The sequence below is a fragment of the Monomorium pharaonis genome, chromosome 10 (genome assembly GCF_013373865.1).
Source record: "Monomorium pharaonis isolate MP-MQ-018 chromosome 10, ASM1337386v2, whole genome shotgun sequence".
Classification (NCBI taxonomy): domain Eukaryota; kingdom Metazoa; phylum Arthropoda; class Insecta; order Hymenoptera; family Formicidae; genus Monomorium; species Monomorium pharaonis.
This window is the reverse complement of record NC_050476.1, coordinates 5,921,076-5,944,827: the sequence shown is the minus strand read 5'-3', so window position 1 is coordinate 5,944,827 and position 23,752 is coordinate 5,921,076. Positions and strand designations below refer to the sequence as shown.

General features: G+C 35.0%; 3 protein-coding genes and 1 long non-coding RNA gene across 7 annotated transcripts; 2 read left to right on the top strand and 2 right to left on the bottom strand.

The window, feature by feature from the left end:
* The first annotated feature begins 402 nt into the window (after positions 1-402).
* On the top strand, positions 403-5,480 carry LOC105831923. 2 transcript variants are annotated; one of them, XM_012672405.3, is made up of 4 exons: positions 403-1,476; positions 1,931-2,392; positions 2,479-2,629; positions 2,715-5,480. In XM_012672405.3, exons 1-3 carry the CDS (start codon positions 1,102-1,104, stop codon positions 2,596-2,598), a joined length of 957 nt encoding a protein of 318 aa, XP_012527859.1. In that variant the 5' UTR covers positions 403-1,101; the 3' UTR covers positions 2,599-2,629; positions 2,715-5,480. The 2 variants fall into 2 exon arrangements, with proteins under 2 accessions (XP_012527859.1, XP_012527858.1); XM_012672404.3 differs by having other exon boundaries at positions 406-1,476; positions 2,479-5,480.
* A 1,065-nt stretch (positions 5,481-6,545) lies between these two features.
* LOC105831922 (E3 ubiquitin-protein ligase ariadne-1) lies at positions 6,546-12,728 on the bottom strand. 3 transcript variants are annotated; one of them, XM_028194014.2, is made up of 8 exons: positions 11,921-12,728; positions 10,077-10,460; positions 9,553-9,723; positions 9,413-9,475; positions 8,093-8,308; positions 7,458-8,015; positions 7,157-7,383; positions 6,546-7,067 (listed from the first exon to the last, which is right to left on the bottom strand). In XM_028194014.2, exons 2-8 carry the CDS (start codon positions 10,284-10,286, stop codon positions 6,986-6,988), a joined length of 1,527 nt encoding a protein of 508 aa, XP_028049815.1. In that variant the 5' UTR covers positions 10,287-10,460; positions 11,921-12,728; the 3' UTR covers positions 6,546-6,985. The 3 variants fall into 3 exon arrangements, with proteins under 3 accessions (XP_028049815.1, XP_012527857.1, XP_012527855.1); XM_012672403.3 differs by having other exon boundaries at positions 9,547-9,723; positions 10,077-10,444; positions 11,921-12,726; XM_012672401.3 differs by having other exon boundaries at positions 9,547-9,723; positions 11,921-12,724.
* A 2,032-nt stretch (positions 12,729-14,760) lies between these two features.
* LOC105831921 (serine/threonine-protein kinase ULK3) lies at positions 14,761-23,701 on the top strand. Its single transcript, XM_012672400.3, has 8 exons — positions 14,761-16,877; positions 18,180-18,331; positions 18,505-18,719; positions 19,349-19,575; positions 20,219-20,480; positions 20,609-20,797; positions 21,269-21,453; positions 23,459-23,701. The coding sequence occupies exons 1-8, from the start codon at positions 16,791-16,793 to the stop codon at positions 23,561-23,563; spliced, it is 1,422 nt and encodes a 473-aa protein (XP_012527854.1). The 5' UTR covers positions 14,761-16,790; the 3' UTR covers positions 23,564-23,701.
* LOC118647815 lies at positions 16,887-19,342 on the bottom strand. The gene is made up of 2 exons (XR_004964947.1): positions 19,186-19,342; positions 16,887-17,167 (listed from the first exon to the last, which is right to left on the bottom strand). It is a non-coding gene; the product is annotated as an uncharacterized LOC118647815 (long non-coding RNA).
* Positions 23,702-23,752: the final 51 nt, after the last annotated feature.

Genomic DNA, 23,752 nt, shown 5'->3' with positions numbered 1-23,752 from the left:
AAAAAATGTTTTCTGTAAAGTACCGATTAATAGTAATCGGGCGTTTTCCAACAAGCGACACGGAAGGACACGATGTAACACAGTGGATCATTTCATCCTTGTTTAACATTGACAAATAACAAGGATGAAATAATTCATTGTGTCACACTGTGTCCTCTGTGTCGCTTGTTGAAAAACGCCCATCGTCAATATTTAAACATACATATGCTGTGACAGTTACATTGTTGAAATTGTAATATCGCCTTATACAAATGTCGTAATACCGGGCAGTATAAAATAAGTAATAATTATCGGCCAATTTAAAAGACTGTCCAGTGTTACAATTTTACAAGGCTGATGTTACATTATGTCATTAGTTTATTTTAGTTTTAGGGATGTTACGGGCTCTTTCGCAATTGTGCGATACGTGAAAACGATTGTCGTCACGTCCGTCAGAAAAGTAACCCGGGTGTCAAACTGTCAAACGCTGTCAAAACGAATCAAGTTTTCCTCCGTTCAGTCATCTTCCCCGTCGGCCGCCGGCGCTGAGAAACGCTGAGCTACGTCATACGGTATCCTCTCGGTATTACTCGGCGGCACCGCGGTGGGGTAGAGTATCCCGAGATAAGCGGCGGAGTGGTAGTGATGTGAACACATTCGTGGGTCGGGGCTGGTTGGCGGCATCGGCATCGGCAGGGCAAGCAGGCAGGCAGGCAAGCAGGCAGGCAGGCAGGCAGACAGGCAGGCAAGCGGGCAGGCAGGGAGCGGTACGGTGCGAGACGCGGAGCGAGAGCGGAGGAAAACGGCACGGCACGGCGCGGCGCGGTTTCGGCTTCTTCTGGCTGGCATCGGCTTCGGAAATGGCCGCGGGAAAGTAGAGAGCGGAGCGTTTCGTCGCTGGCTGGGCAGCAGGCTGGTTGGTTGATTGATCGGTCGGTTGGTTCGATCGATCGGTGTCGGTTCGGTCGTGGTCCAAGTTTTCGGAGCACCTCGCGCTCGCTCGCGTCGTCCGACCGCGGTATCGGGGGGCGCGCGATCGATTCGCCAGCAGCACGATCTCGAATCATCAGCGTGAGATGTGAGAGCGGGGCGACCGACCCCGTGGACGACGACGACGACAAAATGGGAAACGGAAACGATCCCGACGGAGAGACGATGGAGCGGTTCCTCGTCGAGAAGGAGAGGATGGCCGGCGACGACGGGACGACAACGACGACGACGACGACGACGACGAACAATGAGATCCTCAAAGGCGCGGAGGACGAGGAGAAGGAGGGGCAGGGTACGTCAGCGCGAGGGGAACTGCATTCCAGAGTGGGCGGCATTCTGGAATGCGATCCCCCCGGTAACAGGAATTCGTCGAACGAGCGAGCAGTCGCCGCCGCTGCCACCGCCACCACTGCCACCGCCGTCGCCGTTGCTGACAACGAGGACGGTGTCTGCCGATATGCGGTCGGCGCTGCTCACCGCGCTATGTCTTTCTTCGAGATGTGCCAGGTACCTATATCGTATGTCGGCGATTTAACGGCGCGCCGGTCCGATTGTCAGCGTCCACGAGTTTGTCGAGATTGTCAGTCGTGAACGTAGAAAAATCTTCCGGACAACACAAAGTCCAAAATCAGTTTAAAGTCATAAGATCGGTCCGCTTTTGAGACATTTTTTATGTCCATTTTTTCCACTTAACTTTTCCACTTTAACTTGCTTTTTATCTTTTTCTTAAATTCTTAAAAGTAGAAAAAGACCAAGTCAAATTAAGAATTTAAAGTTAATCTACATTGGTAGAAATGAACATATGACGCCTTATGATCCAGACTTTGGGTATCCTTGTATTGTCTAAGGCTCACTCGTAATCAGATTCTTGGTTTGCATGTTTACTACGTAACTTTCTACAACAATTGCAAAAACAAAAATCAGACTCGAGTGATTCACGAGGAGTATTTCATGCTTTTAGATTCGACTCCAGTATCTCTTTCCACATCTGGCTCCACCCCTACGTTATAATATTCATGACGACTCTATAGAATCGACAGCAGAGATCCTGGCCAACGATGTGATTCGGTACTTGTTGAAGGAGGACATCTATCTCATATCTCAGGATCCAATTTCCCGCAGTATGAGGCATAATGTGTATCAAATGCTCAACAAGCATAGCATTCTCTTCACAAGTATGGTGAATCGTTTGAACGTCGTCCCGGACACCGCCTATGAAACGTTCATGGGTGTCGCCAACGAGCTGTTCTTACACGGCGTTATCACCTGGGCCAGGATCGTCTGCCTGTACGCTTTTATGGGCAGACTGGCTTTGTGGGCCAGAGACAGAAGAATGCACAGTCTTAAAAAGAAATTGCCGTTGTACGTTTCTAGATACGTTGGCGAGAATATAACGCACTTCATCAAAGGCTATGGTGGATGGGTAAGTACGAATGCAATCAACTGTTATGCAAAGGATATTTTCATACCTTTCGTACAAGTTGTACAAACTTGATGTTGTTGGTACAGGAACAATTGTGCGTCGAGTATCCCGTGGCCGAGGAAGTCAGCGGAGCGGTTTGGAGGAGTCTGTTAATGACAGGAGCTACTCTTGGTTTAATCGCCACGATTCTGTCGGTGACTTCTTGATGGAATCTCTCAGTGGGACCATGTGACCTGAGTATGTTTCTTCGTCCAAGAAACTTTCGCGTACTTACGTTCTACGGGAACGTTCTCGAAAGAGAAATGTAAAGAGATTTTTACAGCGTACGCACAATATTACAACACTTCACATCGGACATCGGAATTCGGATTCGATTGAAACAGAGCGCTTGCTACTACGTCTACAGGAACATGGAAAATTAACAAAAGATACATCAACGCACGTTGACACGCATAATTTTCATATCAATGTCACTCGGCTTAGAATTCTACTTTTTATATAACTCCAGCGAGCATACATAGCATGAGCGACAGACAATGACGCTAGTTTCCTATTACAATACCTTATAACAGACTAGTGAAATTAGTAGGCAGAATATCTTATTTAATTCTACAATAGACATTTTATATTTTAAAGTAATTCCTAATAATAATACTCAAAATTGAGGAAATGTTTAGAAATTCACGCAATCAAGAAACAAGAATCTCGAAATTATATTTGTATTGAATTTAGGTAGATCGCAATCTATTTATTTATAATTTATTTTAGGTAGAGAATATAATTAAATAACAAATTTTTTTGAGTATTTTTGATCACAGAATCGATCGCAACTATGCATTTTTTAAACTTTAAGGAATATATGTAATATCGATGAAAACGAAAACGATGATGGCCATCATGTATATTCAAATAATGGCATACCTTTTTATATGTTGATATATTCTATTACACTTGCAAAAATTTTATATGGATATTCAGAATAAATACTTTTATAAAATAATAATCATTCTCCTATAATCATTATCGAAAACAAGAAAGATTTAAAACTACTTACTACAAAGATATTTGTCGTTCAATTCTTTCGCAATTTCACAGAATATTTAATGTAATTTCTTTCGATCCTATTAGTATTAAAATACATATAGATATGCATTATTCGTGTTTGCTACAAAATTAATTTCTTATACGTTGTCAAGTACTATCAATGGAAATTTACAGGGTGTAGAGCACAAGTTAATGTTACGAAAATTTAAATACAGTTTTATGAAGCGGTTATACTACAAACAAAAGTCCTTCATAAAATATACAAAGACTTATTTACATGGTGTATGTAGTTTGGTTTTCATGGAAGACATCGAGTCAACATCGTTAGAGCATATTTAATTATTATAAATTATAATAAGTGATAAGTTTTGATATTATACTGTTGCGTGTATATATCGTGACAAAGGGGATCGATCTTAATCATTACAAAATACTGTAAGTGACGTACTTTTGATGTATATGTTTGCAAATAATCAAAAATATTAACTTCATGTGAAATAACACTATCATTTCTACTGCAGTAAACACAATCCTCCTAATGATGTTTATGTAATCTAAAACATTTAATGTAAAGAATAAAAGATATTGACATTTAACATTCCATTTATATTAACAGCTTGGAATTCATTTTTGTAGAATGTTACGAATGTGGTACAAATTAAACTGTAACAAGTAATAATTCGACATTTACATACAATTTTGTTCAAAATAACATATTTATTAAAAGAGGCTACGTTGTATATTAGAATTCTGGGTTATTTAGTTTGGAAAACACAATCTACATTATAAACTTTTTATATAAGCCTGGACTAATTATATGATAAATATATTATATAGTAGGATACTGTGGGATAATAACTTGCCTCTCTTTATTTCTTATAACCAAAGTGGAGGATACATTTCTGCCAAGGAAATATATTAACCGTCATTTTCAGCGTCGAAATCTCATACATATTTTTATATCGATGAAGACTACTGAGATCTAAATCACTTAAGATTTACAGTGTATGTATGTATGTATATATGTGTGGATGGATGTATGTATATGTGTCTATATATATTGCAGTATTTACAATATATATTATATATTTGTAATTATACACGTTAACAAAAGGCAACACCGAACAATGATCAGAAAATCTATCCCTAGGGTCCTCATAAAGATGACAATGCATAATAATGTATTATTTATAGCTACAAAAGTAAAGTCACGGTTTCTTTCTATATATATTACATTTTACTAGTAAAATAGTTTATTTTATTATCATATAAGTTTTGCCATTGAGAAATACTCACAAATACTAAATACGAATGAATAATGAAATCCTTGACGCAAGTTTGTCATTCTATTTCAACTAAATCCAATCGAGCGTTTACTTATGGCGTTTTCTCAGATATGTCTGACAGTTTGTCAGTTCGACTTCATATATGCAATACTTTTTTTTTTCATATGAATACAAAAGCTTGACCTAGAAGTTCAAGCTCGGATCATACAAGAAATTTTGAACATTTATGAGTTTAATTTTTACACAGGATCCTCAAGTTCTTTCAATATATGTTGTAATTTATGAATCAAGTTGTGAACATAGATTATAAAATCATAAACTAGAGAGGGGAAAATTCTGACGAGTATATCTAACAATTTCCTTATATCTAATCAAATTTTGCGACTGTACAGAAAACAACTGCGCGTTTTCAACTTTTATTTCAGATCCTAATGTGCATAATAGCAAGAATCAACAATTTTGGTTTAATAAATCTTCAAAATTCTCTACTTTGCTATTATCATTATTATGTTTAAATATTATGCATTTTTGTGGGGATATATATACTATATTTAACTGTACAAACGGAAAACTTATTTCGTCTGTTATATTGACAATTATAAGTGTGATTATTTTATTGTAGTCAATTTTTAATTAGTTAGCTAATAAAACATATCGTCAGCGTTATGCAATTAGATAGTAATCAGATTAAATAAAAGAAATAAACAATCATAATGAGATAATAATGGAAAGACGAAATAAAGATATTTCCAATTAAATTTAAAAATAGTTAAAACAATAAATTTATACAAGATTATTAAATAAATTTAAGTGAGATTATACAGGATCATTATCTTAATCATCAATTAATTAATCATCTTGTCTATTATACATAATCCACATATACATAAAATAATGTAAACATATATTACATGATATGAACAAGATATATGGACACGTCACAAATATAAATTATTCACGATTAAAATCGAGACATAATAACGAAATAAAGATAAAAGTGTAATTTACATAACTCGTAACAAAATATTAATTTACAAAGGGCCGATTGTTCAAATTTATTTGGGAAGCTTAACCGACAGGTACTTATCTTTGTCTTTATTTATTTAGAAAGAAAGATTTATTTACCTAATAGGTAAGTTTACCAATAAATTGAAACAATCGATCCAAAAAGAGAAAGAATAACATGATTATTTTCTTGCAAATTGACAATTGTAATATGTGTTCTACTTTTCCATGTAGAGATGGAATATGATAGATGTGAAAGATATCACAAACTTGGCCCCCTTTAATCTGCAATGTCAGTATAACTAATAATTGTATTGTAATTTATCTGTAAAGAGAAATACATACATACATATATATATATATATATATATATATATATATATATATATATATATATACATATACATATATACACATAGGAAAAAAAAAGATTATACTTTTCAGAGTATTGTAAAAGATTTTATATTTAAACATACCCACCGCCCCTAGCTTTCTTAAAACAGTACAAACAAGAATGAGAAAAACTTTATCAATCACCATCAAATACGAATACATAGCACTGACGATACGCAGATAATTTAGTGTTTCGTAAACATTGGCAGTTGTAGCCTGGACGTATTGTGGTCCAAAATAGAATATCAGACTATCGGAGCCTTACTAGAGTCCAGATCCAAAATAGAGTAAAACAGTTCGACACGATTCATTTAAATTATATCTGACTTATTTTAAGGGACTTATCATTAAAATTAAAGGAAGGAAAGAAAAAAAGTTCTCGAAATTCGAAAGCTTTCGATTCGAACGTAACGTTGAATAAAACATGCTAAATAAAATAGTAAATTTTTTAGCCAAATCATTTTACAACATGCTAGGTATGTTTAGCGAAGAATGACACACATCTCTTGCTCGTCTTAAGGAATATAACTTTTTCTTAAGATCCTAAAACAATGCGGCATTTTTATGAAGGATCAAGAATCTACAATGATGTATAACACACAGCAAGCGCAAATCAAAATATTGTCCAATCAACTTGTTTGTGATCGGAATTGAATTTTAATAATTTGAATTCAATATTAATTCATAAACGACATTATACGTGTTTCCACAGAGCATATGTATAAAGTGCATATAACACGTTTCACTTGTGACATGCTCCATTTTTGTCTCTTGTTAACTCTTTCTTGGTTTATCACAGTTGGGGCAGAGGTGGGAAGGAAGAGGACTTGTTATCACCCCAAGAAATAAAATTAGCAAAAATCCTCTATTCCTTATAATCCCACCATTCTTTTTCATACCCTTCATGGACATGTTCTAAAAGCACTTTTCTTCGGCTATCGCAGTATCTTTAAAAGCAAACGTAATTTGTTATCTTAAAAAGAACGTAAACAAGACAGCTTACATTTTTCTAAGAATAATACATAATTTTACTTACCTATATTTGTCCTGAACTTTTTGTTTAATGTCCGCAAGATTTTCACTCGTGATATCTCGTTCAAGATATTCAGAGAGGCACTCTGTGGCGCTCTCTAAATCTTTTTGGTTATCCTCAAAAATCACAGATTGATTGTTCTTTTTCACATAATAAGCAAAAACGTAAGTGTACATGAGAGTTTGTCTACAGGAACACAAAATGTCTACTGCTTTCTTTAAAAATTGCACCTGAAGAATAATAGTAATGATACAAAAGTTTAACAAAACTTAAAAAAATTAATTTATAATTATTTTTATTATACCTCGATCCACGACATATTATGCTGCTGCATTTCTTCCATCTTTTCCTTCACACTGGCGTATAATTTACTTTCAAACTTTAGCGACTGCATATGATTCATATATCTATTGCAATAAAATAAATATCTCTGTAAAGCTGATCTGGATTTTTCCTGCGCGTCCCTGGCTACTTTAGCTTCCTCCTCATCGTAACGATTACAATTGTACCAACTAGATCCGTGCGGTTCCCAAGGTCCGAGACATACCCAGCAAAATTCAGTTTTACAATTCTGATTCTTGCAAACCATATGATTACATCCGCCATCCTTTTCGATGGTAACATTACACTTGGGGCACTCTTTCGTATTAGCAGCGATCCAATTTGACGTTTCAGAATCGTCATCACATTTTTTAATCCACTTTCGCAATAAATGACACTTTACAGGATCATGCCAGTTCTCGCCACAATGAAAACAGAAGATATGTCTACATTTACAAGTAACTGGTCTTGCTTCCACGTACTGGACTTTAATGGCATTATTGCAATCGGGAGAGGGACACCATCTCAGTAGCCTATTACACTGTAAGGAAAAAAAAAGTATTAACACTTATAGCATCCAATAGATTTAGCTATACATTCATCAGATCTTTTACTTACTTCAACAAAGCTATTGGTGATTAAATGTTGATATTTTAATTTAACTTTGGAATCTTTAACAAGTCGCATAACACTGGCGTCATCTACTAAAATGTCACAGGCATGAGCGGCGCATGCTATCGTTTGTCCAACTCCTTCCTCCATAATTTTAGTTGTCAGGTATTCTCCCCAACATCCGGTACAAAAACGATGTCCACATTCCAGACCAGTCATCATCTAATGGTTTTTATAGTTTTTAAAAAATGTTTATTATTTCATATTTTCTGCTAAAATCCGGATTCAAAACTATTAAACGTATGAAAATTTTAATCATAATCATCAGTCCATAAACAAATCAACCAATTACAAATAACATTGCAATCTTACGTTTTAGAATGCTCTTACTATGATTAGTCAATATGTCTCAGTGTGAAACTTCATGTTCATGATAAAATTAAGATCTCAGATCAAATGAGAACTGACCAATCGGATTAGTCATTAGCCGAATTATTCTAATGCGATTTTTTTTCTGACCGAGATTTTAAATCAATAATGTACAAGTTTCCTCATACATGCATGTGTGGATATAGACAAGAAAATTTGTACATTGTTTTGCCTCTCCTTCAGTTCTTATGGCAACTTGATTTTATAAAGACAGTCCATGTATTCTATAACTCCAACCCATAAATCCATGGATTGATGCTTGGAGTTTTGAGTTCAATAGTATAATTATTGTTATCAAGGAACAGAAAATATTGCTAAATTTTTTATATAAGAGCACGCACACACACACACACACACACGCACACACACGCACACACACGCGCGCGCGCGTACATATATATATATATATATATATATATATATATATATATATTATATATAACAGAACAAAAAAGATGAAGATCCAATCAACTCTACATCTATCTTTTACATCATCAACGCGAATTGCACTTTCTATAGCTTAATCTAGGGAGTATTAATATAGGTTTCTATATAGGATGACTTGGAATTTTTCTACTGAACCAATCAAAAAATTTTGTACATTGTTTTGTACATTAAATTAGTCAATTGATGATACTCAGGTGCCATTTGTCTTCGCTTTGCTTATTATTCATGTTATTAGCTTATTGGGCTGTGTCAAACTTTTGAATGCTTTTGCTGATACAATCATTTTGTCAGAAATCAATGAAGATAAGATAAGACAACTAATTTTCTTTCGCTGTGATTAAAATTTTTGTACGTGTAATAGTTTTTATTCATCACACATGCATACCTTTAAATTTAAAAAAAAAAGTGATAAAAATAGAATAAAAAGTATAAGTCTAGCTTCAAACTTACCGAAGATGGCAAGATCATAAAACAAATCCCACATTCTTCTGTTCCATTTGTAGGTCTCTTAGGCTGTGTAACAAATATATATAATATAATCTTTGCGACGTTATATATAATAATGTGAAATTATATACACGTACATTTACCAAAGAATGGGAGGATCGACTCCTGCTTATCAAAGGACCTTTTCTGAATGGATTAATGACGCGCGCCTCAGCAAACAACTTTTCTTGATCACCATCGTAAAATCGTTCCATCAATTTTTCTTTGTCCCATTTAAAGTGATTTAACAAAATACGTGTGGTGGTGGCTGGTATCTGTAAATCAACACACATTACGTATGTAGTAGATTTGCTTTAACTTCTGCAGGGAGTTCACACTGTGGCTGTATTCCGATATACACTACCAGTATTGAAAATCTATAGCATACAACGTAAGCATCTAACGTAAACTATAGATTTTCAATACTGACAATAAATTTCGGAACACAGTCTATAATATACGTAATGTAAACTATAAATTTTCAGTACTGGTAGTGTATCGAGACACATCCGAGATACGAATCTAGGCTATGCTCCACTACAAAGTATTTCATTGACCAATTATAACAAATAATTTTACAAATTAATCAATTGAAGAATGTTTTTCACTCACGAATCACGAGACTTACTTCGACAACAGTGTTGACTTCCTTTATGGAGTCGACCATGTGCTGCACGATTTCCTCTGTGGAAAGCACTTCGAAGGGGTACTCGTCAACATCGGTGGCACGTTCCCGTGGATTACCAGATTCTATTTCCATCGCGAAGTCAACGTCATCGCCGCTCGACTCATTGCCGGAGTCGACGTCGTCATAAAGCGTTTCTTCCTCCGAATCCATCGTTGCAGACTGAACAATTGGTGAGCTTTTCCCCTAGCCTTTCCTAAACCGACGTTCCTCTTTGTCCCCTTTTTCTCTCGAACAGTGAACGCCACACTTATGGAAATCGCATCGAGGAGTCCGCGGGAACGTGGATCAACGATGGCGTTACGTCGATTCTAATCAGCGTTTTGCCTTGAATATTTACACACACACATACACACATATACACATGAAATATCGACTATCGCGTCGAGAGGAATCTACATTTTTTTACGCGCGTAATTCGGCGGATTTATTCGAACGGGACAGAAGTGCGGTAAAACAATCTTAACAACTTGCGGCAACTTTGCAACGTTTGCAAAATTGCTGCAGGGCTGATCGGATGTTGCTCTGTACGGATAGCGATTGAGGGGAGGCGCGTGTAAATCGCGGAGGATTCGGGACGCGCACCTGCCGCGAAAGAGGAAAACAGCTTATGTTTCGCGTGACGTCATTGCTCCTCGAACGCTGCCCGAGAGCGTCCCGAATAAGGCGGCGAGATATTCCCGACGGACTGCGACGGACGCGACTGACTGTCGTGGTCTAGCGATCGGTCTCGATCGAGAACGGAACGACCCGTCGACGTTTCCGTTACGAGAGGAGAAAAGGGAGCAAAGTCAGCTGCCAAAACACCAGAGATGAACTCCGGCAGCGGAGCGCGCTAGCGGCTAATCTCACGGCGCGCTCACAAGGATACACCACTTGACTCTCGGTTGGCTCCTATTTGGCCACGCAGAGTTGCCAGATTGGGCGATCTTCCGCCCAAATTTGGGTTTTGTTATTGTCACGCGAAATTTTTTTTTGATGATAAAAACTTTAAGAAATTTTTTCCCGAAGAAAAATGTAAAGATCAACAGTATTATGATTTTCCCCAAAAATTCACAAATTATCAACTCTTTTTATTTTTTTTTCTAATTCTTAAGAACTAGAAGGGGATAGAAATTAAGTTAAATTGAGTTTAAATTAATCTCCGTTGGTACGGGCCGAATTCGCAGAACTGTCAACAGTACATTCGACGTAACCTTTTTCTTCTCTTCTAATGACAGACTGCATTTAATTCTCACGTTGACAAATGCGATGACTGCAGAATCAATCAGTTGGAAAAGAGCCCTGAATTTTTTTTTATACGCCTCTCAAAACCCAAATGTCAAGGAGAATCATCCGACTCTCGACGATTCCGATCGTTTTCTGGATATTTTTACATACGTGCACACTAACGAAAATGATGCTTCTACTCTGTCAAGATCGGCCTCGACATAAAAAAGAAATCATAGATCGCGCGGCCCACGAAACGCGCGCCTAAATGCGGACGCACCTCCGAGGCCGTCGGAGGAGTGACTTCAACTTTGCGTGCGATATAAATATACGCGCGAAGGACGAGTCTACGTACATGTGTATGCGCGTGTGTGTCGCAACTTAGATTCGCTAATTAGCACACGCGCGTTTATTAATAAGGCGCGACGACACGTTAGTTCAAGGGCAATCGATTTCCGCGCGCGAAAGGAGACGCTCGTTCGACGGGGGATAATGAGCGTTCCGCGGGATCGGATCCCCGACGATTTCGCACGAAGTATCGCATGGGCGAACAAGATAAACAAACTAGAGACACGTACGGCTGACGTTACGTTTGCTGTTCGTCTATCCCGCCGTCGTCAAGGCCGCGCTAAACGCGATCCTTGTGTATGATGCGTGGAGATTGCGTGATTTTTTTTTTTTTTTTTTTTTTATCGAAGAAAACTTCTAACAAGTCGGTTGATTCTCTCCAGGAGGTCGACGAACGCGGAGGGGAGATTCCGCGGAAAATTCGCAGCACTCATATACACACACACCACCGTCGAGCACAGGATAGCACGTAGCTAACGAGGTCGCGTCGCGTGCAGGCGTTTATTCTCGTCCATCCTCGCGACGGCTGCTGCGTCGTTGTTGTTGCGAGCGACGACGCACAAAGAGACACCGCGAGTTCGCGATCACGGAGAATGCACCATTTGTCATGAAAGAAAGCGGGAGAGGAAGAGAAATGGAGAGAAAGAGGCTGAGAGGAGAGAGAGAAAGAGGGAGAGGGGGAGACTCTCGAGTGAGTCTACAGTCCGACTGCTATCACGTCCGCGACGACGCGCGACACCGAGTCCCTCAGCGATCGAACGACGAGCACACCACTCGTTTCTCTACTGTCGCCGTCGCGGAGACACACACGACGACCGTGACAGCACGGCTGTCGCGCAGGTGATCCCACTAGAAATTTCGCGGAACGAGCCTGCGGAGCGCGAATCGCGATAGCATAATAAACGAACAAATCGACGGAAGCGAACTGTCTCGGAAACCCGCGGCGACTCCGTGCCTTTACCCAAATCGCGCCAAGCACGGTTCCATGATATAAAGGCCATCACACTTTCCGTAAACGTAACAGTAAGGTTTCGACCAATCACGTACTCGATTCAGTCGGTTACGGTTACGGTCGCCCAATCCAATGCGTCGAAACCTTAGGGCTCTCGCACACGAAATGACATATGTGGTTTGTTCGCGTCGCCATGCCCCGATATGCTCCTACTCACTCCAAAGCACTCTAATAGGTTGGCGTCATCGGAATCAACGTATTGGAGTGCGTTGGAGTGAACAGGAGCATGTCGGGGTATGTGACGCGAACAAACTATAAGGGTCTGTTCGTGTCACATGCCCCAACATGCTCCTATTCACCCCAACGCACTCCAATACGTTGATTCCGATGACGCCAACCTATTAGAATGCGTTGGAGTGAGTAGGAGCATGTCGGAGCATGGCGACGCGAACAAACCATAAGGTTCCTGCACATACTTTTGCATAACGCATAACGTATGTACATAAGCAAATTGATTGGTCCATAAGCAAAGTACATAAGAAATTCAACCAATCGAATTTCTTATGCATTTATGTTATGCGTTATGCAAAAGTGTGTGTGGGGGCCCTTATCATATATCCACACAAACTTGCATAAGCGCATAAGCATTATACATAAAAAAATTGATTGGTTTACAAGCACTTACATAAAAAAGTAGACCAATCGAATTCCTTATGCATATGCTTATGCGTTTATGCAAGTTTGTGTGGATATACCATTAGTGTTGTGAGAGAGAGAGAGAGAGAGAGAGAGAGAGAGAGAGAGAGAGAGAGAGAGAGAGAGAGAGAGAGAACAAACTGTAACTGGGGTGCAATATACATAATATAATTTTTATTATTTAATTATTTATAACATAAATTAGAATATGTATAAATATATAATCTAACTTAAATAATAAATAAAATTACATTATCAAAAATTAATTATATATATAAAATAATAATAAAGTTTCTTTACATATGTACCTGAGCGACGCCGACTCCCCCCCCCCCTGAGCACAAAAGACTTTCGAAAACATGTTAAAAGAAGTTTCTCAATTGTTGGAAAAAATAATAAACAAAAGAATTTTGAAATTCATGACAGAGTCATTTGTTACAAAGAAACAAACAAAGGAATTTTGAAATTCATGACAGGGTCATTTGTTACAAAGAAACAAAGGAATTTTGAAATTTATGACAGGGTCAATTGTTAAAGACACAATAAACAAAAGAAATTTGAAATTTATGACAGTCATTTGTTACAGAGAAACAATAAACAAAGGAATTTTGAAATTCATGACAGAGTCATTTGTTACAAAGAAACAAACAAAGAAATTTTGAAATTTATGACAGGATCAATTGTTAAAGACACAATAAACAAAAGAAATTTGAAATTTATGACAGAGTCATTTGTTACAGAGAAACAATAAACAAAGGAAATTTGAAATTTATGACAGGGTCATTTGTTACAGAGAAACAATAAAGGAATTTTGAAATTTATGACTAGATCATTTGTTAAAAAGAAATAATAAACAAAGGAATTTTGAAATTTATGACAGGATCAATTGTTATAAAGAACAAAAATAACAAAAGAAAATTTTAAATTTATGATGGATTACTTTCTCTATTCGGTCCTAAATTTTAATGGCGGATGGTCACGTGGACCTCCACGCAGAGATCAAAGGTGCCGACACGGAGTATCATTACTGGTTATACTGTATAACTACTACTTTTGCCATAGGGCCCCCCGCACACACTTTTGTATAATGCATAGTGCATGACGCATAAGGGAATCAACCAATCAGAGTTATCTATTTCCTTCCCCGGGCTAGCATAAAGAATTCTGGATTGGTTAATTCTCTAATGCATTATGCATTTCGTGTTATGCAGAAGTCTGTGCAACGGCCATTAAGCCCGTTCTACATTAATTTGTTGCGACTTGTGACAGCCAATGAGCGCCTAGTTTCTAGTTAAAGCTCGACAGTCATTGGCTGTCGTAAGTCGCAACTGGCTGCTTACGATTAATGTAGAACGGGCTTTACAGAATAAGCCTATTTGCTCTGTTACTCTGCTGAACGTAGCAGTCACTGGTATATTCTTTATAATTACATTGAACTGCACTACTGAACTAATGAAATAAATTAGAATGAGAAAAAATATACTTGTCTTACTTTAACTTATTGCACTAGTTCAGTAATGCAGTTTAGTGCAGCTATAAAGAACAAACTACACATGTGCACAAATCATATAAATAGCGTTTTCGACCGAAACTGAGTCTACTCTGGATTAACCCGTCTCAGATTCTTTTCTTTTAGAACTGGTCAATTACAGTTATTTCATTCTTCAAAAAAAAAAGGCTGTGGTGATTGGCTTTATAACGTTATTAATCACTCCCAGAGCGATTAATTCAAGTCGGTCGAAAATACTAAAAATGTGGCTGCTCTTTGACAAATTAGAAATTTGTTCTAAAATTTTAATCTTCCATTACTCCCATGGAATATGAAATAAACGTTCAATTCAATTTGATTTTTAAAAATTGCATATATATGTAACAAAAGTTAATTCTGAAACTTTCTGACTTTTTACTTACAGCCTTTTAAATTACATTTGTACAGTTTTCTTAATTTCGTTTTAATAAAGTTTTCGTTAAAAATTTCAACTGTGTATATTTGTCAAACATGTAGCGGCGAAAAAATTTACAGTAGGAAGTAAAAGGATATTTTAAACTCTGAATTTTCAAGATTGTACAGGTATTGGCAGGAATGGTGTCCCTTGATAAACTTCACTTTTTTTCTTTGCTAAGGATGCAATGTTCCAACTATGCCTGGAGCTGTGTGGAGTTTGGCAAGGTTCCTTTGTAGATTAAAAAAATATACGAAAAGAATTTTAATTAACTCAAAGATTAAAAATGAAACATAACGTGTCCCTTCCCCTACATCCATGTATAAAAAATTAAAATATATTCTATCTCTGTAGCACCTAACAATGTGAAACAAACAACATAGACTTAATTGTCCCATTTATTTGTGAAATTAGGTGACAGCATGCTTATGTCATTACATCTGTATGACAGATATTTTAATCTAAGTTATCTTAGTTGTTAACTTTAACAATATCTTGTTTTGCAAGAAAGATTTTTTCATTTCATGCAAAACATGTAGATTGATTACATTTTTATCAAAATTTAAAAGAAAACTATCAAAATTCTTCTCGCAAATGTCGTTTTTATCTAAAAGAAATTTATTTTCAAAATTTTAACTAAATCAGCGTATGGATGTTTTTAAAAGAACAGGCATATTCTTTTAATCCATAGAAATAGAAAAAGATAAAGGAATATAAATCGAGATTAAAGTTCCTCTACAGTGGTAGTAATAGATACTAATTATGATATATGGGTCCAGCTCCAATCTAGCCAGGCACTTTATGTCTCATGCTTTCTCTCATCGCCAAAGATGCAACAAATTCTTCTTTGCAACACATTGATATTAAACAAGCCTGACACCAAAGTCATTTTGGTCATGGATTACTTTTGGTTGATGGCGAAGAACAAGACATAAGTTGTTGCAATTGGACATTGTTTAAGTAGAAAAAGATATGTTTTTTTATGTATTTAAATTTGTTAAAGTAGAAAAAGATAAGAGCAATGCCCTTTTGCAACACTTACACACACACAACACACACACACACACACACACACACACATATATATATATATATAATATATATCATCTTACCCCATGACTGATAACTTACGTTTGTTACCATCAGTGTTAAGAATTTTGCCAAAGGATCATTATATTATATGCATATAAATATATTGAAATAAAAAAGGACTGTTTTATCATCTTACTTTGCAATAGTCTACATTTTTTTTGTACGGTTAGAAAGAGAAGCATAAATTTTGCACAAGTTTCCTCATTAACCAAGATTAAAAAATCAGCGATTTCTTTTAATCTCTCTCGATAATAGCGATATCAATATAATTATTATCAATAAGTTCCGTCGATTACGCCTATGTGCATACAAGGAAACTGGCGCGCACGAGCAATGCAAAAGTCGTGTTGTCACGTTCACCCTTACGAACGTTTTGCCGCAAATGCTACGCTGAATTAGCTTATCTCTCGGTGAAAAATGAGTTTGCCCACCGTGAGAGACTATTGTATGCTGGAAAAGATCGGCACTGGAAGCTATGCGACGGTGTATAAGGCGTTTAAAAAGGTATGTGTTAAAATCTTACGAATTTCATTTTTATTTTCCAGGTTAAGTTTATTCGAGTGCTCTAAATCATCAGATATCGATCGTTTATTTGTTACACAAAAGACACAATACACGTAGCGTTCACTCATATATTACGCACAATACTTTCTCTCTCATGCATCTTTTTTCCCCCGTATAATTTGCCAGAGGGTAAATATACACGTTATCGCCAGAAACTCGATATAGTGTTTTGCATCGCGTCGCGTGCAGGGTCGGCTCGCTTTCCCTCGAGCCCCCAACTTTAAAGTATACTGAAAATAATTATGTTGAATCATCAAAATGATTATGTAGATTGTAGGATATATCAAGCATGACGGTAATACTGTAAAACGTTTTGTCAATTAACATATAATTACTTGAACATATTATTTTCATTGTCCAATATAATTATTTTTAAGGATGGCCAAATTTTTGTACTTTAATTTATATATATTTTTTTAAATACTTTTTTAATTTTTATGCTTTGACAAATCCGTTTTTTTTTTTTTGTATAAATAAGAATAAAGTCTGACTTGAGCAAAAGGTTTGACTTTGCAAGTGTTAGTTTCATAGCGATGAATCCTTTCTTTTATAAAAAATATAATAAGATATATTTCTAGTTTCATTGAAAGAAAAATTTTCGCGACTTTTCCGTATACGGAAAAAACAATTTTATTGCAGTTTTTAAAAATGTAGTTGAATAAAAGAATAATTTTATGTTGGATCAAAATAATTACATTTAAGTTAACTCCTACAGTACAATTAATGTGAAATTGCATTCCTTATCCTCACATTGAAGATTAATCACAAATTATGTAAGTTATTTGACTTTAAAAAGTGATAATGATAAAGAGTTTATAATCAATTCGTATAAAAAAGTAATATAAAAAAGTATATCTTCTTGTTTAATAAATATGAAGCTTTGAGAAATGCAGGAATTCCACATTTTTCAAAATTATTCGAGCACATGATAATGAGTGATTTAAACGACAAAATAAAAAAATCGAATGTATCGTAAAAAATAAGTACATTTTATAGTTTGATGCAAAATAACGTCTTTCTCAAGAGGTTCAACATTGCCTCGTACATAATGCGATTCCATTAGCTTAAATATCTGGTGTTTTAATAATACAACATAATTATTTTTAAATAAAAAAATAATTATTTTTAGATCTGTATTAATTTTGTATCTATTCAACAAAATTGTTTTTTCGTATAGAAATTTGAATCTAAATCGTGAAATTGTTAAACATTTTACCGCCTTTTTTTTATGATCGATCTTAGGACGGGAACCGAGAGATAGTTGCCGTCAAATGCGTGGACAAGAGCTCCCTCTCGAAATCGGCGGTCGACAATCTCGTGACGGAGATCAAACTGTTAAGGGTTCTTAAGCACGAACATATTGTGGAAATGAGAGATTTTTTCTGGGACGAAGGGTTTGTTACGTGAAGCTTTATGATATTATAGCATTATTTCATTGTTGCACGTGCATTGGATGAGCAAATTAGCTTAACGTTAAATTAGTCGCAGACAAATCGATAAATAATCACTCTTAATTAACGTCTTTTTTGCCACCAAAAAAAAAAGTGCTTATATAACGTACAAACAGGCATATATACATCGTCATGGAGTTCTGCGACGGTGGGGACTTGTCGAGCTTCATAAAGAAAAAACACAAGCTACCCGAGAGCACTTGTCGCAGATTTCTGCAACAACTCGCATTAGCCCTGAAATATCTGCGCGATCATAATGTTTGCCATATGGATCTGAAGCCGCAGAATTTGTTGTTGATGAGAAAACCCCAACTAATGCTCAAAGTTGGAGGTTGGTACCGACATATCTTTTTTCGGTTTTCCCATATTATAGAATTACATATGAGACCGATGTTCCATAGCGCGAAAATTTACAGCAAAAGTGTCAACAGAGCTAGCGCAACCAATTATAGCAATCAAAAAGCGCAGGAAAGAAAGCGGAATTGTGATTGATCTATGTATTCCTTTTCGCTCTGAATTTTCATGCAATGGGACACTTGAAGTTTTCTCCCTTCAGCCCTTAGCAGAACACAAGACAAACACTTAAACCTTTATCTTTATATAGTAGTACACAATAACTATCTTGTGCTTCAAGTCTTAAATAGAATCTGTTTGTGATTTAAGACTTGAGATACAAAGCAGTTATTGTACGCTACTAAAGACAAAGATTTAAAGCATGTATTACGAAACATTGTTTTGATTAAATTATAAAACTTAACTTCGGACGTCCAATTAGTTATTTTGTGATCAAAACTTACCGTTATTGTAACGTCATTTTGCTAATTATGTTCATCCCAGGATGCCTCTCCGATAAAATATGCTGTGTATGGGTTTTCTCTTTGGGAATAATTTCGAAGATCTCTTTCGGGCTTTAATGGAACGACTTGATAGTGAATCACGACTTTATTTCGCGCGTTTCAGATTTTGGTTTTGCGCAATATCTCTCAAACTCGGAGCACAAATTTACGATACGCGGTTCGCCTCTCTATATGGCACCTGAAATGCTCTTGAAACACAAGTACGATGCCCGTGTTGATCTGTGGAGCGTCGGGGTGATTATGTACGAATGCCTTTTCGGGAAAGCACCCTATTCCAGCGACAGTTTTCAGGAACTAGCGGAAAAAATCAAAGCTAGCCGACCCATAGAGGTGATCCTACGTCACTAACCTGGGAATAGTTATTTACGGTACATTCCAACGCGAAAAAAAAATAAACCTTTATCAGCTGAGTTAAATCAAGAGTTTCTCGATATCTGTGCATCGCAAGTGATCCTTTTCTTTGTCTGTCAATTCACACTCAAGGATTCACACTCACATCTCGACGCACAGGTAACGAAAAATATTGTGTACAACATATGCGGATTAGTTATTGCTCGTAAATTTCTCTAATTACAGCATTTTTCATTGCACTATTTACGTACATCCATTGCAAAAGATTTATTTCTAGTTACTTTTTAAAAATATTGAGTAACTTTGTATAATGAGCTTAAATTTTAATTGAGACATAAAATCACCCCAGATACGCGTAATAAAAAATTAGGTGACTATTCCCAGGTGAAGATTTATTTTATTTACCTATTTTAGAAATAATTGCACATTCTCTTTATAGTTTATCGAATGTATGAATCATATTAAGTTTCACAATCCCAATATCAATGTTACGACTGTCGCAAGATAAATATTTCAATGATACACAAAGATCGTTGCGATAATTTATAAATAATGTGCACATTAATTTGCGTTAGAGTGATTGCGAATCACTTACGAGTGTTAATATTATTATTCACAGTAGATGCCGAAGGCAGCTCATGTATCGACGACGTGTAAAGATTTACTTATGTCTCTACTGAAGCACAATCCTGACGATCGGATAACATATGATGAATTTTTCGCGCATGATTTTCTGGACCTGAAGCATGCGCCTACAAAAGAAAATTACGATAAGGCAGTTGCGTTGGTGCACAATGCCGTTGAAATGGATACCGAGAAGAATGCAAAAGAGGCATTTTATCTTTATTGCGAGGCGCTCAGATATTTTATTCCGATTTTGACAAGTAAAATCATAATTTCGTAAATCTTTAACGTTCAAAGATATATTCTCAATTCAGATATCTCAAATTATGAAAATGTTTTATTATAATTATACGTTATTATTTTAATTATACGTTATTAATTTAATTAGACGAGAGTGATTTAAAACGAAAAGAAGTATTACGACTTCGCGTCAATGATTACATAAGGAGAGCAGAAACACTTAAAGAGGCGTTTATAGATGGAAATAGTGAAAAACGCGAGGCGCCTGAAAATACTTTGCCCCTGCAAAGGATACCGTCCTTAGAGAAAAACTCAACTTTCACCTACAACGAATTACGTTTGTATCATCATGAAATTTTGCAGAATAAAAGGCTTATATCAAATAAAATGTTGCATAATCGATTGTTATTTTTTTTATTGTCTATATGATAAGCTAAGAACACTAACGTTTAAATAACAAGCCCGAAATTCTGATTTATACACAGAGAGAATTTTCTCTTAAAATTTACCCTCAAAATCTGATAATTGTGAAATAATGTATCACCTCGAGGAATTTTATACTTTTTAATGAAATTTACTATACTTTTAGTAAATTTTACTAAAAGTATAATAAATTTTACTATACCTTTAGTAAATTTTATTAAAAAGTATAGTAAAATTCCTCGAGATCACACATTATCCCATAATTACTAAATTTTGAGGATAAATTTTAAGAGAAAATTCTCTCCGTGTATATAATAATAAAATATTGTGACATAATTTATACAGATAATAATAAAAAATTGTGACATAATTTATTTATTGATAGGAATTCTCAGTAAAAGTACTACGAGTATGATGGACGCGCTTGAAATAGGAGAAGCTGCCGAGCAATATCTCGCCGAGGGTAGTTATGCTCTGGCTCTAGAAAAATTTCAATCCTGTTTAGGTATACTTGTGCCTCTATTGGGTAAGGAACCGATAGGTCGAAGAAGAGATTTATTGCATAAGCAGGTAATTGAATGAATCCGAATACTATATTTCACTTTTGTGTATAGTCTAGATTTATTTCTTAAGTCTTTGAGTGTTCTTTATAAACTTTAATGTGTGTATGGAAATAAATGTATAAAAAAATAAAAGTAAATTGTTAATATTAGAATAGCTTACGCATTGAAATACATTAAGAGAATAGTATAGTAGCTCGTGCACAGCAGCAGCTTATAGTAGTACGCAGTGTGAGACTGTCTTGTATACGGGAAACGGAAATCTAATATACAGAAAATATACAATGACTTGCAGTACCGTTACAAGGCATATAAAAAGGTTTATTCTAAAACATTCTAGACATTTTTATGCAGATTATTTTAGTAAGTTACTAAAATAAATTACGCAATTATAAATTGACGAAAATTTTGCAATAATTGTATTAAGATTATTCGTTATAACGTTGCAGTTTTATAGGCATCAAACTTTTAAGTATTTTAAAGAAAAGACTAATCTAAGCTTAAGAGAGATGTGTGTATATAAATATTTTATAATTGTTTAATTCTTTATTTAAAATGTTGCTGAATGTGTAATATTTATGTTACAATATTTTTACATTATACTTTAAAAACAATTATGCATTTTTGTAAATATGTGTATGAATTAATTATATTTCTAAATATATGTGTATTTTATACATAATACAGCTAAAATATATTTTTTAAATTATTAAACAACTTTTTTTCAAATTTAATCTAAAATTTTGTACATGCACAACTAAAATAATGTCGTTTTAACTTTTCCAGAATATTATTTCGAAATTAATTACGCAAACCGTTATTATCAATATTTTATAAAAGGTTAATACATCTATATTTTTATATTCTACATTTATCCTTTTGGAAATATAACTACTAGGATTGTTAAAAAAATAATGACCCACATTTTTTAATTAAAAAATGTTTATTCAATATAAATTAAATTCACATTCAATTCATACTCTTGAAAAATTCTAGTATATAATTGCAGAATATAATTTTTATGCAAGATTTCGTCATATAATTTAATATTGTCCTTGTATTAGTATTTGTATTTGTAATTGTATTAGTATTTGTAATTTGTCATTGTTTGTAATTTGTATTACTTCTGTTTCTGCTATAGGTTTCAATTTTAAAATAATTCAATGCATGCATTATTAAATAATTTAAATTTTTTAATCTTTGGACAACGTACGCATCTAATGAATACGGTTCTGTTGAAAGAGAAATTTACTACGTAGTTTAATTAAAAATGGTTTTATGTCGCTATCTCTTTAAAGAACAAAGTCATAATTAAAAATCACTTTTTGGATTCATTTTTATACCATTTTGATGTTATCGTGATTCTTGTTGGGTTACAAGTCAAATAGTCTGAAATATATAATAAGAATAGTATTGTATAAGTTTACACATACAATGGTATAAATCACAAAAAAACTCGAGAGACAAGCTCCATGTCGAAAGTGTGTATTAATTACATGGTGTGATAGATTCGTGAATAAGTACATTGTGAAAATAAGACGGAAGTGTAAACAGCAATTTACCCTGAGAACATCGTACAGTTTCGAACGTTTGGTACATGTTACACGAGGCGATTACTTGAGAGGCACTTACTCGCGAGGCGATTATTAAAAGTATAGGAGGGTTACTGCTGTTATGCTATTATTTTATCATTTATAGATTAAACTGAAATATGAGATTATGCAGATAACATTAAAGACTCCAGTCATTGTAGTAACATAACCTGAGCAACATGGAACATTCTAGAAACGTTGTAACGTTATAACCTTTACGATGTTCTAGAATGTTCCATGCTTTTTAGGTTATGTTTACCGAAATTTTTACTTGGGTAATCAAAGGATATAATATTTAACTTTTGATATTGTTTTGTTGATTTTTTAATTAATATAAACAATGCAAACAATGTGATGTAAAATATTTTAACGATGAATGTATTATTTGTATAGTTTCTTAATTTTCTATTTTATTATTAATAGGTACAGATTTGGATGAAGGAAGCTGAAAGTACTAAAGGACTCTTGGCTACCAAGGATATAGATTCCTTACAACGAGCACCTGATGAACAATGTGTATTACAATAATTCACATATTGTATATAATTAATGTTATAAAATAATTCTCATTTTGTCAATAGTTCTGCACCATTGTATAAACTCGCCATTTGCCTTTGCATTATTTAATCAATTATAAAATAAACAATAATTATATATTTGTTATAATATGAAGATTAATTATTATAACCAATTTGCAATAATCATATTTTTTAAATG

What these genes read in the sequence shown, in the direction of transcription:
- LOC105831923 (XM_012672405.3), top strand. Translation starts at nt 1,102, where the DNA reads ATGGGAAACGGAAACGATCCCGACGGAGAGACGATGGAGCGGTTCCTC. An exon ending in CTTTCTTCGAGATGTGCCAG is followed by an intron (nt 1,477 to 1,930) that starts GTACCTATATCG and finishes TCATGCTTTTAG; the next exon opens with ATTCGACTCCAGTATCTCTT. An exon ending in TCAAAGGCTATGGTGGATGG is followed by an intron (nt 2,393 to 2,478) that starts GTAAGTACGAAT and finishes TTGTTGGTACAG; the next exon opens with GAACAATTGTGCGTCGAGTA.
- LOC105831922 (XM_012672403.3), bottom strand. Translation starts at nt 10,286, where the DNA reads ATGGATTCGGAGGAAGAAACGCTTTATGACGACGTCGACTCCGGCAAT. An exon ending in TTATGATCTTGCCATCTTCG is followed by an intron (nt 8,309 to 9,412) that starts GTAAGTTTGAAG and finishes AAAAACCATTAG; the next exon opens with ATGATGACTGGTCTGGAATG. An exon ending in TCACCAATAGCTTTGTTGAA is followed by an intron (nt 8,016 to 8,092) that starts GTAAGTAAAAGA and finishes TTTTCCTTACAG; the next exon opens with TGTAATAGGCTACTGAGATG.
- LOC105831921 (XM_012672400.3), top strand. Translation starts at nt 16,791, where the DNA reads ATGAGTTTGCCCACCGTGAGAGACTATTGTATGCTGGAAAAGATCGGC. An exon ending in AAGCTAGCCGACCCATAGAG is followed by an intron (nt 19,576 to 20,218) that starts GTGATCCTACGT and finishes TATTCACAGTAG; the next exon opens with ATGCCGAAGGCAGCTCATGT. An exon ending in TTTCACCTACAACGAATTAC is followed by an intron (nt 20,798 to 21,268) that starts GTTTGTATCATC and finishes ATTTATTGATAG; the next exon opens with GAATTCTCAGTAAAAGTACT.